General features: G+C 36.5%; 1 protein-coding gene across 4 annotated transcripts in view; it reads left to right on the forward strand.

The window, feature by feature from the left end:
• LOC145686342 (uncharacterized) overlaps positions 1 to 18,545 on the forward strand; it is a 211,315-nt gene that overhangs the window by 139,909 nt on the left and 52,861 nt on the right. Inside the window, exon 4 of one of the 4 annotated variants that reach the window (XM_081759571.1) lies at positions 3,379 to 7,022. The exons of 2 other annotated variants lie outside the window; for them this stretch is intronic. In XM_081759571.1, the coding sequence (XP_081615697.1) occupies positions 3,379 to 4,138 (760 nt within the window). In that variant the 3' untranslated portion in view covers positions 4,139 to 7,022. Of the gene's footprint in view, positions 1 to 3,378; positions 7,023 to 18,545 lie in introns of those variants that run through there. One more of the 4 variants, XM_081759572.1, reaches the window with a different exon arrangement.

The following is an 18,545-nucleotide window of genomic DNA, read 5'->3' on the forward strand; positions in this document are numbered from 1 at the left end:
ATCTGCAACCGTGTTCTCTTCTGGTCAGCATTCAAACATTTTGGGATCCATTTGGCACTGACCTTCCGCATGTCCAAATATTCTGCTGTTATGACACAAACACGCTCACGCGATATCCCCACACACGCAGCAATGTTTTTGATCGATATGCGCCTATCCCCCATGATCATGTCATGCACTTTGTCGATGTTTTCCGTGGTCACTGCACTTGAAGGCCTGCCTGAGCGAGGTTCATCATCAGTCTTAAAACGCCTCACCCACTTCGCTACTGTTATATATCCAGGAGCGTGTTCCCCCAAAGTATCCTGCGAAGTTTTATTAATTTCCATAGATGATTTGCCTTGCAGCTCAAAAAACTTGACACTGGGAAGCTCATTCTTCTCAAGTTTCCTTAGATCCTCCGCCATATCTTCTTACAGAACCTGTAACAAAGGAAATAACAATGATAAAATGATCATATACGTGATGAGAGGTTCACAATATGTGGCCTTTCTAATGACTTACAATGATATGTTTCAATTTTGTATTTCTTCTTGATGATTTCATGAATTTTCCACCCAGCTCCCTTGTATAGCTTCTGCTCGCATTAACCACGATCTTTTTTGCACATTGTTGTGATAGGTTATCTACTTTTTATCACTATAGTCCAAAAGATATAACGTCGTTAGCTTCCCGCGCTTGGACCTGCTCGTCACTAGGGATGTGGTAAGAGGATAGCCAATCACCACCAACCGTTTACTGCGTTCAGCGAACCACGAGTAATTAAGCTGGCCACTCCCCATAAACGTCACTACAACTTTTCGCGGGAAGCTAACGACGTTATACCTTCTGTACTACCTTCTGTGATCAGTTGTTTCAGAAGTGGCTAGAGATATTACAAATGTTTTATCATTGTTTGCTGATAGATGTTTTGATCATTGGCGATATCATGACCGTTACACGCCGGTCTTGTTTGACTTTTGCCTGAGTCTCATCCACTTTTGCTGCGATTGATTGTCCGCTGCGATAAGCATCTTGGACATTCAAATTTCCAGAACGAAAACGATTGAATCGTCTTTTGGGTGTTGCTTTTGATAGTATTTCTTTCCATAATGGTACAGATTTCTTCATGAACCTGTGCATTGTCTGCCTCTTTATCGAAATAAAATGTAAAATGGAGCGCAGTTGTGTGGTAATTCTTTTTAGTATTAGATTCTGTTTCTTATGAAATTGGGGAACAATAAGCATAGAGAAGGATAATCCAGCTTTCTTAGTCCTCATTAGACAATTAATATTAATACAACCCCGCGTTCTGAGAATGTTCACAATGTATTATTATCATGAAAAATTCCTGCAAGAGGCATTGCACTTGAAGCAAAGTCTTTTGACTGTATAATAATTATAATTCATATAAACTATTTATTCTCGTGTACATTTTCGAAGCTGTCTGAAATTCACTGGCAAGGAATTAACTCAAGTGTTCATAAGATTTCTGAACGGGAAATAGCTTTCAGCACAGAAATGACTTAAAAACTGAAACCTATCCATAACACTGCAATTATACCTACTTTTCATACTCAAATCACACGAATGCTAATCATATTACAAAACTTCTAGTGCTGCTAACCTATAGCTGTTACTATTTTCTTGTTCAATATATTGTCTTTTCATCACCAGCTCATTTCAAGAATCATGCTTATACAGCTTGCAGACATTATCTATAATACTAACAAAATTGATTACACATCCCCTGACAACAGCAACAACAATGTACTTCTTTTCAAAAGAATCAAAGAGGAGACAAGAATCCTGCATGATATTGTAACAGAACTCAGCCAATAAATGAACTGCGAGAATCTTGCAATGTTTGTTCAAATCTGTGTCAATACAATATGTTTTGTGTCCTTTGTCTTGCTCAAGTCTTATTTCGATGTCTTGCATTGCTCAAAATACTGTTTTTTGAGCAAAATTCTTTCTTTCTCTCTCTCTCTCTCTCTCTCTCTCCCTCTCAAAAATAGTATTAACTGTATGAAGTGGAAATATCACATTGTATGTTAGACAATATCTAACATTTTGGAAATTTGAAATAATTATATGTCTCGTTAATCCTGAAAAACATTCCGCTGCATGAGGAAGACTATGTCTCTACTTGAAGAATAAAGGTTTTTTGGTGTGCGTAAGTGAATGTAATTTAGATTGAAATCGTTATATTCATCAAGCACAGCACTCTACCCTCCTGTTCGCTCTTACTGATCCTCTAATGCATGTTTGGTATACGAGTTTCGCTGGGGACTTCTCTAGTCTAATTCATTTGATTACTTTCGAATTGTTGCCGCTAAGGCACCTACAATGCTGTCGGACGCTTCAAATTAACCCAAGAACCTTTCAGATGCCTTTTCCTCAATTTGATATCTGAAAATTCGTTGTTTCATCACCATACTTACTTTAGATACAATATGCGTTACACAATAAGACAGAATCCCATCTAGAAATTAACTCTGATTAGTTTTATGTACCTTACGTTTAGAGGTACTCGAACTTTCCAAATAGTCTTTCAAAACATTGTCAAGGACTTCAATGTAATTAGAGGATGGCATTAATGCCACTAATGGCAATAGTGACACTAATGCCATTTCATGCAAAAATGACTCACTACTTTTTAGAATACGTGTAGATGCGAATGACTGGTACTTCCAAAAATGAATTTGCGGCATGTGTTGCAAAAATGCGCCATGACTTTTCCGACAACCTAAGATTTTGTAGCTGAATGTATGCAAGACTCATTTTTGAAGCTACGAATAGTTTATAACGCAAATACCAAAATGTTGGCCAATGAAAACGCCTATATAAATCTTCGAACTCATGTTACGTAAGATTCATGATGCTAAATGTTAACAACAAATTACTATGGTGCACGTTTATTCACCTTTGAATGTATCTGATATATACATAATTTGTACTGGATGATGCCTGTAGTAATTTACATCTATATAGAGCGATATTCAGGCGCTTATTATTAAGCATGTATTCTCATCGTTTTAAATCCTGGCAACATTCCGGTGTCTATTGGCCAACATTAGTACGACGAACAGTCTTAAAAATCAACATAGTTCGCTGGCCCTTCGTGCCACGTTTCGAAATACTGTTTAAAGTAAATTAAACGTTGTAAACCTTGATTGCAATCCACGGAAAACAAAGTATCTTTTGTTTCTTTGTAATGAATTACGTTATAATAATTTGCGAAGACAGTTAAAAAAGAAGTGATTTCACAATCTCATCCTTTCACGATGGAGAATAATTAATTTACTTATGGTATTGTAGTGGCTTTATTTATTTATTATTTTTAATCATCATCCTCAATATTCACATTTGATATTCATTTCTTCTTTTCTCTTTCAGAAGAAATCCTACTGATAATAGATTGCAGGGAAATGCTAATATGAATCAGATAAGCATTCAGCAGTCAGAAAGCAAACTGGTGAGGAAAGAAATTATATCAAATATTATCCACAATGAAAATGTTCCATGTTCTGGATCTGTGAAATATACTATACAAGCTGACAATAGTGTGGATTATCAAGAACCAGAGAGATGTTTACGTTTAAATCCAGAGCCACTTCAAATCACTGTTCCTGAATTAGTAACAAAATGTCCTATAAATGCTCCACAATCTCATGTTAAAGTTGAGAGGGAGGATGTGTTACCACTATCGGATTATCCCTTCAATAAACCTTCCGAGGATATTCTCCAACAGGAGCCGCATTCGTTAGGAAAATTTCATGGAAAATCATACGTTCACGATTTAGAAAAATGCAGTGACAGTAATAAGGGAAATCAGTCAGAAACAATTAGTTCTTCCCCTTTGAAGTGTCCAAAATGTAATTTACCTCTGAAGAACAGATCTATGCTTAACAATCATATGAGATATCACCTCGGACTAAAATCCGTTCTGTGCAGAGTTTGTGGAAGAACTTTTTCAGATATGAAGTATTTGAAACATCATGAGGAACTTGAACATAAATTGTTATTAACGTGTAGGATTTGCAAGACTTTTCAGTGCACAAATAAAGAGACATTAATGAATCACACAATTGAACTCCATAGTGATATATCTCTAGAAACATTTGCCACACTTCAGTTACATCAAGAAAGTATTTGAAAACACATCATCGATTAAGATTAAAACGTAGTTTTTATTTAACGTTATTTTATATGAAGATAATTATTATCCTGGGTTTACAACTTAAAAGGGACCAAGTCCTGTATTGTTTCGTTAACTATTTACTATTTATTTATTTATTTTATAAACTTACAGATGTTTTCTGCAAAGCCAATTAACACTGGAATCAGATATGATTTGATTTCCCATGAAAGAACCCTTCTCTTACTGATGTCTGATGTACTTTAGATATGATTTTTCTACCTTATTTAATAAGGTGAACGTTATGTTGTGTGTAAGAGAAAGGGGGTTTAGTCAAATTAATGTTTGCGAGTGCAAGAAATAAGTAAAACTACTTGTAAAGAATGTTTTTCGTGGCTTTTGTTCGAACGAAACAGTAACAACATTTTTTCTTCCTTTTTTTTTTCCGGGATATTTTGAGCATGATCACTCTGTTTTCCGCGCAATATTTTCGACACATTTGAATCTTTTCAAAAGAAATTGTGAGCCTCAGAATGCAAGTCTACATTTTTCCGAGGCCACTTTTCACTATTCGTAATTGTTTGCTGATTGAATTTGAGCGTTCCTTTTCAGTGCCTAGACTATATGAAACGTGGACCTACAGCTTAAGGTGGAATTGAAACCACCATAATATCTTCTAATTTCAGTGCTCTCTCACCAGAAATCGAATTTGGTTGCACAGCCACTAAAAGGCGCGCGCGCTAGCCATTAAACTAAGATGAATAGTATACATATTACGCAAAAGTGAAGAAGATTTTAAAACGGATAATGAATATATCTTACATCGATGCAAGGCCGAAAATGGTAGATTGAAGTTGATGTGCTGAACACACCACTCAGCTAAAAACCATTTGGCCGGCCAAAGTTAGTGCCCGCAAAGAGAGTGTAATAATTACGTTTTGCTAACGAAAAAATAGCCTTCGTTACTTAAGTTTTACTCTTTAAAGTACCAAGGAGCGCAGAGTTATTTCATTATCATTTTTGTCATCATCGCACATGTGTATTTCACTGTGAACAACAAATAAGAAATATGTACCGAACTACATCTATAAGCAAACTATATATGAATTGTAGTATTCGTAAGTGGACATCTTAACTAAATATACAAAGTGGCGTCTTTTACTTCGCGATAGATTTCTTAACTAAGTAAAGTGAAATTACACAGTAGACAAGTTCATATTATGAAGGTTATTATATGTATATATTATCAGAGGTGCTAGTAATAACATGTAGTGTAGTTAAGTAATACTTTTATTAAGTTCTTTTTCGAACAACATAAATATACTAATCAAATTTTAAGTACTAACATTGAGATGTTGAACATTAATATTATAAAGGCAATCAAGAAAGTTCTGTCGCTTTTTCACCCACCACTTTCGAACATCGATATGTCACCTAAGACGTACCTGGAAGATCAAAAATAGTCCCCATCAGCATCGATGACGTTCAACCAACGTTCTGGAAGGCCATGGATTCCATCCCGGTAGAACTTGTGGGCTGTGAAGCGAAGAAGGTATCAGGTGCATTTTGCACCTCTACTAGGGATTTGAACTGGCGTCCTCTAAGGTGATTGTCCAAGGAATGGAACAGGTTATAATCGGACGGTGCAATGTCCGGGAGTATGGCGGATGCAATAGTGTTTCCCATTCAAGGCGTAGAATGGTGTCCCGGGTCATCCTAGCCACGTGGGGCTTAGCGTTGTCCTGTAACAGGAGGGCCCCTTTGCGATTCAGAAGTGCTGGTTCCAAAGTTTAGAGTTTTTCTGTTGAAGACGGCTCAGCTGCTGACAGTACAGAGTTGCATTGATGCTCTGACCAGCCGGTAGCAGTTCCCGATGCATGATGCCCCAATCAGTTCACCAAACACATGAGGACCTTCTTCTGCTGCAGTGCTGGTTTCGGCTGTTTTGGAACAGATTCATGGGATGCTAACCAATGATGACGGCGCTGTGGAGCTTCGTAAGGACCCACTTCTCATCACATGTATCTGCTCGCGTTGCCTTCTGGCCCGGAGTCAAATCATGTGGGACCCATCGACCCAACTTGTAGTACTTCCCAAGTTTGAGGTGCTGCCGAATGGTTTCTCCACTTACACCGAATTGTAGTCCGAGTTCCTCACACGTCTGGCCACGTTCACCTCAATTGTTGCCTGAAGATCTTCATTTTGTACGTGTGTTGGTCTTCCGGCACGTGGTGCATCTTCGAGTGTTTCATCATCGTCCTTAAACTTGTTAAACCACCGCTGCACTGTTCGCGTAGTCGCGACACACTCACCAAAGGCCTGGCATATCTTCAGCCTCGCTGCAGCGACGCTTGACCCCAGTTTGAACTTGTACAGCATTTATGCCCGTATGACGCTCTCTGGGGGTCCTGTGTTCACTCTGTCTTTATGCAAGTTCACGGTGGAACTGAACTGCCACAACCAGGTAGTATGTTGGATATATCCACACCAATTGACCTTCACCGTATCTCCATTCGCATTCAATTCACGGTATGAGAGCCAATGGGATACTGACCTCCACAAAAAGCGACAGCACTTTCCTTGTTACCTTTATAATAATACACTCTTTACGGGATTTCAAGCAGTGAATCACATTCACACAGTCATGTGTTTCCAAGTTTTTCACTAAGTCTACTGAAGTGAATGAACTTAAGCAAAACTTATTTAGTTATTGATTATCAGGGGCGAACATTCTGGATCATCTAGTCTACCTGCGAAGTCTACTTCGTTTCGCTTAAAAGCAAAATAAGTTTTATGTATAAAATAAAAGTGGCGTAGCTAGGCTTACAGATAGATACACTGTCTTTGAGTATATGGATTTTGGATTGGATTCTGTAAATAAATATTTTATTAATCTGTTTTATTTCATTATGTTTCATTTAAGAAATTTTTGTATAGGAAATTAATTTGAAACAGTTTAAAATTTCCATAAGTTTCGTTGCTTGATACTTATTAAGTTCTTTACAAGAAATTAGGCATCAATAAATCATTGTATCTGATTCTTGGTTAATTAATTAGATTAGAGGTTTGTGTCCGTTTCAGCATCGGGGCTATACGAGACTTGGATCTACATCTTAACTTGCGATTCGAACCAAATGAGCGCTCATCAGGAATCGATCCCGGGTCTCTCGCGCCGAAGACGCTATGCTAACTACGGTTGCCACCTGTCCCTATTTGAGAGTGACACCCTGTATTTTAAGAATATTTTCTGCGTCCGGAATTACATCTAAAGGGGACTCATTATGTGTCGGAAAGCCAAAATATCCAAAACACAAAATATGAGACAAACATTCTTAGTGATAATTATAGATTTCCTATAGTACTATCGCTAAAATTTTTCATTTTGGCAACAATGAAATCACTGCCAGATGTTATTGTTTGATCAGTTCAATTGTTGGTAACCGTTGTTACACTGACTGCCAACAAGCTGACAAGTTTTCTGTTTTGTGTTTTTTGAATTTATATTTTCTTCGTAATTTTCATTCGTGAATGTATTTGTTTCTTTCTATTATTTGTAATAAATCGTTCCATGTGCAAATTTCGGTATGAGGAACTGGCAATGTCCAAATATTCGATAAGCGTCTCCTGCTTTAGACTTTCCAAAGGTAGCAACCCTAATGCTAAAAATTTAGCCACGAGGGAGTTAGGTATCTGATATTTAGCACACTTAAATATTGAACCTTGATCATTAACACACATATACAAATATTAAATGTAATATCATTTCGTTTTGTATAAGCCAAAATAATATTTGGAATATATCTATATGTTTTCGTTTTCTGTTTAACAGAAATAAATACCAATGTATGAAATATTTCTACACCAGTGGTTTTAATTACATATATTACAAAAATAGCACTCATATATATTATCGGTATGTCAATGGTTTTTCATCTCTTTTTATAGTGAACGTGGCGACAAAGCTGGAAATATCAGGAAGTTTCAGAAATCATGTAATTCTGCTGTCAGAAAATCCTATTTGCTAAAAACGAAATTTTAAATACATTTTAAAATAAAATTCTAAACAGTTTCAAATGTGGTTGAGTGAATGTTTTTTATATGGCAACTTCAAACTTAGAAAATTATCTGTGTTTTCCACTAACGCTGTGTTTAAACATATGTTTTGCACCTGCACATTATATTTTGAAGTTGCGCTTGTGCAGTAGAATATATATATATATTCATATTGGTGAATCATCCACAAAATGCAGTGGATGAAACACCAATGTTTGGGCGTTATCTACAAATGCAGTTGGATCAACGATTCAACGAACACATCAACTTTTTTCCTTTTTGTTCTCACTAGTTCCGATTTGATTGGTTTCGTGTCCTGCGTGTTCGTAAATGAAAATAGTTTATTAGAGAAAGAAGGGTTTTGGAATACTATTAATCGTATTTAAATTTTTGTTTTCATTGTAATGTATTTTAACTCACATATTCCCATGAGGTCCCTTCGACACCTTTTGTAACCTTCAGCTTTTACCTTCCGTAAATTTTGCAGTGTAAATTTACATGTTGTTTTCGTACAAGAATTACAGTGGACACATCAGTCTTCATACTCTAACTAGTACGGCAACTTAATTTTTCATATTTAAGGGCTGATACAGTATTTTGTTTTACGTGCTTGAAAATATGGTAGCTGCGCTATAGCTGTGTCAGAAAATAGTTAAATACCCTTTCATTTCCTGTTTAATTAATTTATTTTTTGGATATAATACTTATTAATGACTCCATCTGTTATATATGCTCAAATTATTCTTTTGTATTTCTCACAGTAGTTATATTTGCAACTTTTATGTGACGGGGTCGAAAACGACCTTGTGAGAATACCGTGTCTAGCAAGGAATATGTCAACTAATGTTGTGTCCGATTTAGAAGTTACGTTTTCCCATATATACAGAAAATATCAGTAGCAACTGAAGCACTAACGTATTATGAGGGCTACTTTATTTCACAGTAATCTATATACTTTCAAAAAATATCTACAGAACAGAGAAAGAAGAACATAGCTTTTCTCTTGCATGTAAGGAATTTTGTGCTTTCATTACTATACTTATACTGAGTGGTTACGTACCTTTGCCTCCTAGATATATGTGCTAGGAAAATGCACATGACATCCATAACATTCTAGTTTGTAACTCAATGAGACGTAACAGATTCGACGAAATTGTGGCAACACTTCACGTAGCAAATAACACCTAGACATGAACGACAGACTTCCAAAAATAAGTCCATTAGTTTTGTAATTGAACAAGCGCGCTATTGACAATTTACCCATAGAATATATTGTTTCCGTTGACGAATCAATTATTCCATATTATGAAAAACACGGAGCTAAACAATGTTTGGAAGGAAAAGACGTTTGGGCTATAAAGTATGGGTGTTGTCTCCTCGAGTGGGTTATGTGATAACTTTTGATGTGTATCAAGGAAAGGACAGGGATACTCATACTTACGTCAAAAACTTCGGTGTTAGTGGTTCTGTTGTACTAAAATTTGCTGATATGTAAATACAAAAATTTTCTCACCTATCGTTTTCATTCTTTTTTTGTCAAGTTTTTCACATTCTTCAAGTTAGTTGAAGAGCTTCAGCGAGGGGGTTATAAGGCAACTGGTACAGTTAGAGCGACAAGGCTTGAAAATTGCCTACTGGTAGATATATAAGAAATGCAAAAGAAACCAAGAGTCACATACTATATATAATATAATGATAACGATTCTTTATATGATTTATTCTCTATATAATAATATGGGTGATGTGGATAGGCTAGACCAAAATTTACAATATTATAGAATCGCAATAAGAGGTAAAAAAAAAATTACTTTCCCGTGATTGGTATGGTAGTAGTAAACTTGGATAATGGCACGAAAATATGAGTACAATGGAGACATACTGCAGTTTTGAAAAAGCGTTGTAATTAATACGTTGAGTAGATATGGCAAAGGAATGGATCTACCAGGGAGACCGCAAACACTTTCTATGCGCACTCAAAAAAAAAAAAAAAAAAAAAAATGTAAGTAGTGTAAGATAAAACAATGTCGACCACACCATCAAAATATTGAGAGAAGATTATTTGCTCAGTGTAAAACAAAACAAATGCTTATTATCGTTGTAACGTCTTTTTTCATGACAAATGCTTCGAAAAGTTTCAAAAGGAATAAGAAATTAGTGCAGTTCTTGGGAGCTGTATGGACTTACCAACTAGAATGCATATAACAGCTAGTAGTGGTTAAAAAGAACATTGACAAAAAACATTTCTTTATTTACTGTATATTGTTGTTTTCAAAAATGTTAAGAATGTGCATTATTACTAATCGTAAAGAGACATTTCAATGTGTGATTTGTAATTCGTTAAAACAAAGATTTGTTTCAAGGTGTCTTTTCGAGATTTTTCATAAACTATATATTATACAAAAAGAAAATACATAGAAATAACTAGAAATAGAATGTATGAGAAATAGAAATAGCTAGAAAGACGCGGATATAAACAGGAAATACGAATAAAGAAATGGAATATGATGTGTAAACAATTTAAAATAAAATAAAATTACGTATTATAGGTAAATACATATTTCAAATATATACACAGAAGTTATACATATCTTCCCACGGGGCTGAAAACGACTCATAGTATTAGCCACTGTATTCCTAGGGGGTCAATTTCGACCCACCCCCTACTGTTGCACTCATTAGAACTATCAAACTATTTTCACCATTTTAGCAATTATTGACACTAACTAATTAGTACTTATAAATATAATCGAAATCCGTGACGAAAAATAATTCGGGAATATATGGGTTAAGTCACTGAGAGGTCTAGTTCTAGAGTGCTTATGAGTTTATGACTTTTACGGATGGACATAAGCGTATGCATTAGGTAAATACTCAATGAATAGTCAGACTTATTTCATCGGACTCTTCGTCCTTAAATATGACATACGTCTACAGATACCTAAGTGTACTTTCTACTTTGTGCTTATAATTTAATATGCATTAATTGTCATACATTTCCAGGTACGATTTAATCATTCTTCATCAATAGTTGTACCTTTGTAATTTATTAATGGTGATGCGTCTCGTAACTTAAAAAAAAAAGAAAAAAAAAAGGTTCTATTTTAAAATTATTGTGACATTAAAAATGATGCAGCAGTTTGTGGACAATATTAAGGTACATGACTAATAATAAAGTTTCATTGCCTGTTTCTTTAATCATCCTTTGAGTCAAATTTGCATATGTTTTTCAGTGGTAATACGAAATGTTCAAAGTTTTGTAAAGCAAACCGCAGGAAAGTGTGGATTTCTTTATTTGGCAATTCTAAGTGGAAGAAATCTAAAAAGAACGGTTAGACTTTGCAATTGAAATTGTCATGAAATAATTAGTTTCCAGTACTGTGCACATAATGAAGTTTCATGTTATGTAATTCTCGTTATAATGTTCATATGTTTTACCTTTACTGTTTAAAAAAAAAAAATGAGATCTCCATGCTGCTGTTCTATATCTTATTTATCGCAAAGTTCCATGGGTTTTGTTACTAGCATAGTAAACAGGTTCTTTCTTGCTGACGATTCATTATCACGTGTTACATTCAATGTAGGAAAACTGAAGCAAGGGATCGGTCATGTTTCAAATGTTACGCAGATTCAGTGGCGTATTTACGATTTTGTTTCGGGAGGGGCTTTGCTAACTTTCGGGAGGGGCTTTGCCTGGAATTGTGAAAATTCTGCAAGATATTTCATTTACTTTAGTATACTAAGTAAGATTTCGGAGGGGGCTTAAGCCCGGAAGCCACCCCCTAAATACGCCATTGCGCAGATTTAAAATGTTTTCGCATGTTGATACTAACTTAAATACAAATTCGGAAGCGTATTCGGTAGAACAGTCATTCCATGCGCTAAAGTTCCTGCGTTCACTATGGGTTATGTCGTAATTAAACACCGAATGGACGGGTTTTCTCGGAGTTTTCCCGTTTCCTTCCCTACTTATATTCCTTACGTTCTTACATCTCGGTAATTACCATCCTGTTATGAGATGTTAAACTGATGATTTAATGTAAAGTATAAATGTTAAGAAACCAACTTTAGTCTTCAATAACTGTAAGGCGCTTTTTGAAGTTGTGAAACTACGAATTTGAAAGATTGACTACCTTTACCCGTGTAAATAATATTCCGGGATACGATTTTATTTTTCTCAAGAATAAGCTGTTCTCTGCTCAGTTTCAGACATGGGATTCTAATTTATTTTCACGATAGTATTCATTCATGGAAAACAACTTTGTAAACATCCAAATGTGCAAACCTGATAGTTAATACAAAGTAATGAAGACATTATTACAAGAAATTCCAAACGAATAAATAACAGCCTGAGAATAATCCGTACGTCAAAAATCCGAACGTGGTCCCTAGAAACTTTTTTCATTTTGTCCAGAGAGGTGTGAGTTTTTACGTTTTACAAAACCCATACCAAAGCCTCGACCATGTAAAACTCTGTCGCATATAGGTTGTAGATAGAACGTTAATAAAAAGAGCATCCGGAATTTACTTCCACTACCGCCTTTTATTATAAAATTCCACTATAAACAATATTTTACAAAAATACTATAAAGACAATTTCTCTAAGTTTGCAAGGTTAGATACAGGTAGTCTTTGACCGCAAAGTCGCAGACAGGGTCTCCACAGGCTAAGCAGAGTGGCGTTAAGTTCCCAGATACTCCGTGGCAAGCAGAGGGTTGGTTAAATGACCACAGAGCCCGTAGTAGGCTAAGCGGCTGAGGTCAGGATTCCCGACAGAGCCCCGTAGCAGGCTAAGCTAGGAGAAAGAAAAAGCCGAGAGTCCCGTTGCAGACTAGAGGCTTGAGGTTAGGTTACTCCTAATGTTCCGTTGCAAACAAAGGAAAGAAAACACACAAGCTTACTGTGCCAAAAAGGAACAGAAGTAGCAAGTGCAAGTTCATTTGATTCAGTGGATTGAGGCGGCTTATGTGGCAAAAGAGAGATTTTATACATCTTCAACAACACTTTTATTTACGACAGAATGTTGTATGAAAAGCGGTCGAGAAGTGGGTGGAAGGTACAGCTTTCTGATTAATTTATTGTGCTTTCTTTTAACATCACTGCTAGTTTAATGTAGTGAATCACATTTCACAGGCAGGACCGGCAGACAACAAGCATGTCAGTTTCCATGTATTTCAAGACCATGATTAATCCTTACTGGTTGTTAGATAATTCTTTATCATGAGTTTGGGAAGTCGAAATGACAAATTTTGTGTTCTCTGCAACATTTGCCGGAGCATCATTTCACTGTGTAACAAGGAACAGCAAACGGTAGCAAACCACATGAAAGGTAAAAAGCATATGCAGATAGCTGCGTCCATCTCAATATCAGGAACAGTTAGTGCCTTTTGATGTGAGTCGTTATCCTATATCAGTACCGTCTGAATTGGAGTGTCATCCTATTTGTACCACATCTGTACAGAACTTAGAGGTTTGTGGTGATGTTCTGTGCTCAAATGTGATCCTATGATGCAAGAGGGTACGAAGGCAGGAAGGAAATAACGTAGTTTATAGACATTATTAGTTTAAAAAAAAAAAAAAAAAAGCATTACTATGGTGTGTTCAAAATGTAATGACACTGATGCTAAAGATACCAAGATATCGAACTTTTATTCCTAAACAGTGAGATTTGTGGGAAAATGCAGCTTCAGCATAACAGAATAGTTCACGGGTTTTTAGATCCTTTAGAAATGAATTAATTCAGTCTGAGAGGGTATGAATACTATGATGTGGGTTTTGATTAATCTCTTAGAGAGCATCTCAAAGAAGCAGATGGAAATAAAAGTGCAATACTGTATTGCCATAAAAGAGCAAATGTGCATGCATTGACAGCGGCGTTTTCTAGCTTATTCTACAGCTCCTGATCTTTTTAATCGCTTCCAAGTGGCACATCCATTCCTGAACTTAGAAAAGATTGTTCAAATTTCATTGATCTTGATTCCCCTCCCCCCCAATATAATATAAATTTCTGCATGCTTTTAAGTCAAGTATCAACATGAGGCTAAATTTCCTGTTTATGGTTGCCAAAATTTTGCCTTCTAACGAAGTTGTATCAGCAAGATACTTCGAATGAGATTCTACAGTAAGGGACACTTCTGGATGGTACAACCATACGGAGATTTTACGCCAAAAGTACTCCACCAGCTGAGTCCGAAGCAGTTGCCGGGAAGTATGCAACCAAATTAGCTGTAAAGGAAGGCGGGTGGCATAATCGCCAGGCACTAAAAATTCCGTACACCGCGAAATTCCCACTACCAGCAAATTCTACAGCATTATTTCTCCAAAATTAAATGAATCTTAGACGTATAGTTCTTATGGCAAACATATTACTTGATATTTGTCCTATTTGTGAAGATATAGTGAAACAAAAATATAAAGTCCAATCCTGTTTCTGTAGGAATGAACACTCTTTCGTCGTTTGATCTGAAATGACTTTGCAGAGTCTGAAGAAATATTCTGTCACTTCAGGAGATTTAGTAAGAGCTGATCCCCCGCCCCTCCTTCAGTGTGAAAACATACACTTAATTAAATGCTTAGTGAGAATGAGCCCTTTGGTATAGCACTTTCATGATTTGAAGTTTTGCTCCCAAGCCATCTTATGTCAGAGCTGATAACATTGGAGAACGAGAGATGCAAATATGATGAAAGAGAGGTACGGTCACATGGCGCAAATTTAGAATTTGAGACAAAATGATCGGATAGGATCCATATTTTGTCGAAAATTTTGATTTTGTAAGTAGACATGTAAAAGCTCACCTGAACCTGAGAGCATTCCACTACCAATTGTTGAATTCAAGTAGAGATCTCAGTTGAGAGTATCATACGGAGGGGGGAAAAAATCATAAAATATGGGAAACAACGAATGAAAATTTTTGAACTGCCCTGGACAGGATTCGATCCATGAAACTCACGATTACCAAGCAACGACTACTCACTCATCCACGGAGCCACATAGAACGATAGGCAGTCATATGTCAGACACAGAACGTTTGTTACTTACAAATCGTTTATTTGTAAGGGGGAAAGCTAAGGAAATTCCCCATCTCTAGTTTTTCTTTCCCTGGCGCTAACTTAATTGCTATTGTTCCAGCCTGGGAAGAATATTTTCCACCCTCTAGGAACTTTCCTAACAATTTTCATATATTTATATATAGCAGCACAAAACATCAGTGTGTGTTCTGCACAATTATACTTACACAAAACAACTACTTCCACTTCTATTAATTCCAGTACCAAGTAAACAGAAATACTGGATATGAAATTCTATATCTCGCCAATGGTCTTGCAGAAAATATCCAAATTCATTTTTTCTATTTGGAACAGGGGGGAAGCATACACGCAGGTTGCGTCCATGAAATTTGTTTTGCGGAGAAGGGGACAGAAATTTACATTTAAAATGTCAAAATCACAGTTTAATTATACCATAATTTTACTTTTAAGAACGCCAGATGCGAAGGAAAACGAATGTATTCTCTTTGGCTTGAAATAATAAACTTATGGCTGAAGGTGGAAGTGAACAGAGACTGACTATGTTTAGGAAGAATGCATGCTACCAAGCAGTGGCGTAGTCAGGAGGTCTGGAACCTCCGATACTTGCGTTAAAATAAGGCCTAAGGATAGAAACAGATATCGAAGAGACCTCGCTATCGAGGTTGATGTTTAAGTCGCGGTTGCACCCTCGATACTGGCACAAACGCATGGATTCAAATGAGCATCCTCATGCCGAAGATGTACGCTAAATCGTGACCTAGAGGTCGACCGCGAGGGTGAATTAGTGGTCGCGATGATAAACAACTGAATATGTTTTTACATCGATGTTCAGCGGAAGCATCGTTGTGTCTCATGTCCTTTGGTTCTCCCTGAAGCGCTGCACGGGATGAAGTCTTCATTGGTTTAAAATTTCGTCTGCAGAGGATTCTGTATGTCTATACTCAAGAGGTTTTGCTGCACTGTTAAATTTGATTATGAAAGATATATTAATAGAACTAGTGAGGAATGTTCCAGCAATATTGGATAAGAAACACAAAGACCATCATAATAGACACGTTTTAAATAGAGAATGGTAGAAAATAGCAACTGAAATGTGAATGTCAGGTGTTATTATATAAGACATGGCGGTTTCAGGAAGGGGGCTTTTGGACTGAAGTCCGTAAATTGTGGAATTTCTAAAGAAAAAAAGAAGCTACTGTTAATTATATCTATGTTTAAAAACTCCACTCCTCTCCCCCAATTCCGAGATTAGTAAAAAGGGTTTCTCCTAAATTCCTTATAAGGAAAAGGTAAAGAAATACCCGTGAAGACAGGCACATATCCATAGGGAGAAAATATCGGATAATGGAATTGCAGTGACAAAACTTCATTTGCTGCAGTTAATACCGCCTCTAAACTGAAAACATATCTGTTTTTTATTTTACTGGGAAATGATTTCCTGCCTGAGTAATGAATGAGGGCATTTCTTCACGGAAAATTGAAAAAATGTAAGTCATTGATTTATTAATAGAGATGGCCAAGAGATGAGACTCAAATATTTTTGCGAAACAAGAGACGAGACTTTAGCATTTCACATGTCTCGTCTCGCGTCCGTCCCTGTCTATAAACTGCTTGGTCCTTTAAATTTCAATTGCAAAATTTTATGCAATAATTTCAGACGTGTTATAGTAATGTTTCTCTTCAAACTGAGGACTTACAGCGGGGGTGCGACCTCCTCGTTATGTGCACCCTACATCCATCTAGACCTATACATCGAGGTAGCGACCACTACATAAACCTCGGCCTCGATCGCGAGGTCCCGAACTGCCCCCAAATGAACGTTTAGTTAGCGACCCCCCGAAATCAAATCCTTCTATGTATGAGACATGCAAATCAGTGTAAAATTCATTAGAGGAGAGGAGAAATCTCGCTAACAATTTAGGCACACTTTTTCTGGAGGGGAAAAGGAGAATGACAAATGGAAGAAATTTCGCCCAAACACCTGGAGGGATGGCCACCCCTGGCCTAGGAGGGGAGCTGCAATTTTTAAGTTGCCAAGAGCTAGCCAAGAGTCTTAAGTTCTTTCCCCTCCAGAAAATCAGTAAACAAAACATTGGTTACTGCTGTGTTAGTTAAGTTTTATTTGGAAGAACCGTGTGCTAAAAACTACTAGCAAATAATCAGACATAAAGCATAGCTAATATTCAAAAATGTCCAAAACATGTGATATTTGTGAAACATAAGAGAGAGAGAAAATTAGACCTGCACATTAAAGTTCCCTTCCGTTATAATTTTAAACAAAGGAACACTTTCCGTTCGGTTTCTTAGATGAGTGGTTAGCGTACTGGACTCTTACATATAGGGTCACGGGTTTGGGTAAACGCAAAGCACATTGTTTTTTAGCAACATTTATTTTGAGCATTCCACAAGTTCTGTTAAGACTTATATTATGTAGTCTCAGGCAGTTTGAGCCGCATTTATTTTCATATACGGTATGAGACTTATTATGTTTTTTCTTTTACTTGCAATATTGCAAATTTCATTTCAAATCTTACAACGTTAATTCCACTCATTGTCCTATGTCAGATTATGATGAAATTTTGCACAGCGACGGCAGTCGGGTGGTACTATATTTGATTCTTACTGTGATACGTTTAAATATAGTGCGGAAACGTAACTAAGAAAAAAGTTTGTTAGCTCGTACGATACACCACAGACCCCTGGAGGAATTTCATACAAATTTAGCATACGTATATATTACCAAGAAAAAATTTACTGAAGTGATAAGACACTAAAAGCAACTCTGGGAGCATGGGTAACCAGGGCAAGGGTTCGGGGTGTGTGGACCTCAAACTTTGTAAAAATATTTATAAGGATTGAGGTAAGGTTTTGTTGCACTTTCTGTCTTGAGAATAGTTCCGAGACAAATGGATTAAAAATCCACAAATTCCAAGGGGGCACGTTTATAACAAATACCTCAAAAGTGCCAAATTAGTATTGAATTAATATTACAATCAATAATAAGAATATGTGAAGCAACAATACTTGAATAACTTAGGTCTGCCTACGGAATTAGCATAAATAAAGAGGAAAAAGTGGGATGGCTTCCCACAGCGGGGGTCGAAGTTGCCCCCACTCTGGATTTGCAAAACAATTTCAGTTCTTCCTAGATACGTGTCAAAACACATTAGATTACTTACTATAGTACTGAACGTATTCACTGTAGTTATGCAATGTGCTTAAATAATAGCTGTTATGCAATGTGCTTAAATAATTAAGTATTGCGGGCCGCTATGCACAATGATAGAGCGATCACCTCTTGTAAGTGGGGTCCTTAGTGCGATTCCATGTCGCGCCAAGTGGTCTC

This window comes from Thermobia domestica, chromosome 5 (genome assembly GCF_964235325.1).
Source record: "Thermobia domestica chromosome 5, izTheDome1.hap1.1, whole genome shotgun sequence".
NCBI lineage: Eukaryota > Metazoa > Arthropoda > Insecta > Zygentoma > Lepismatidae > Thermobia > Thermobia domestica.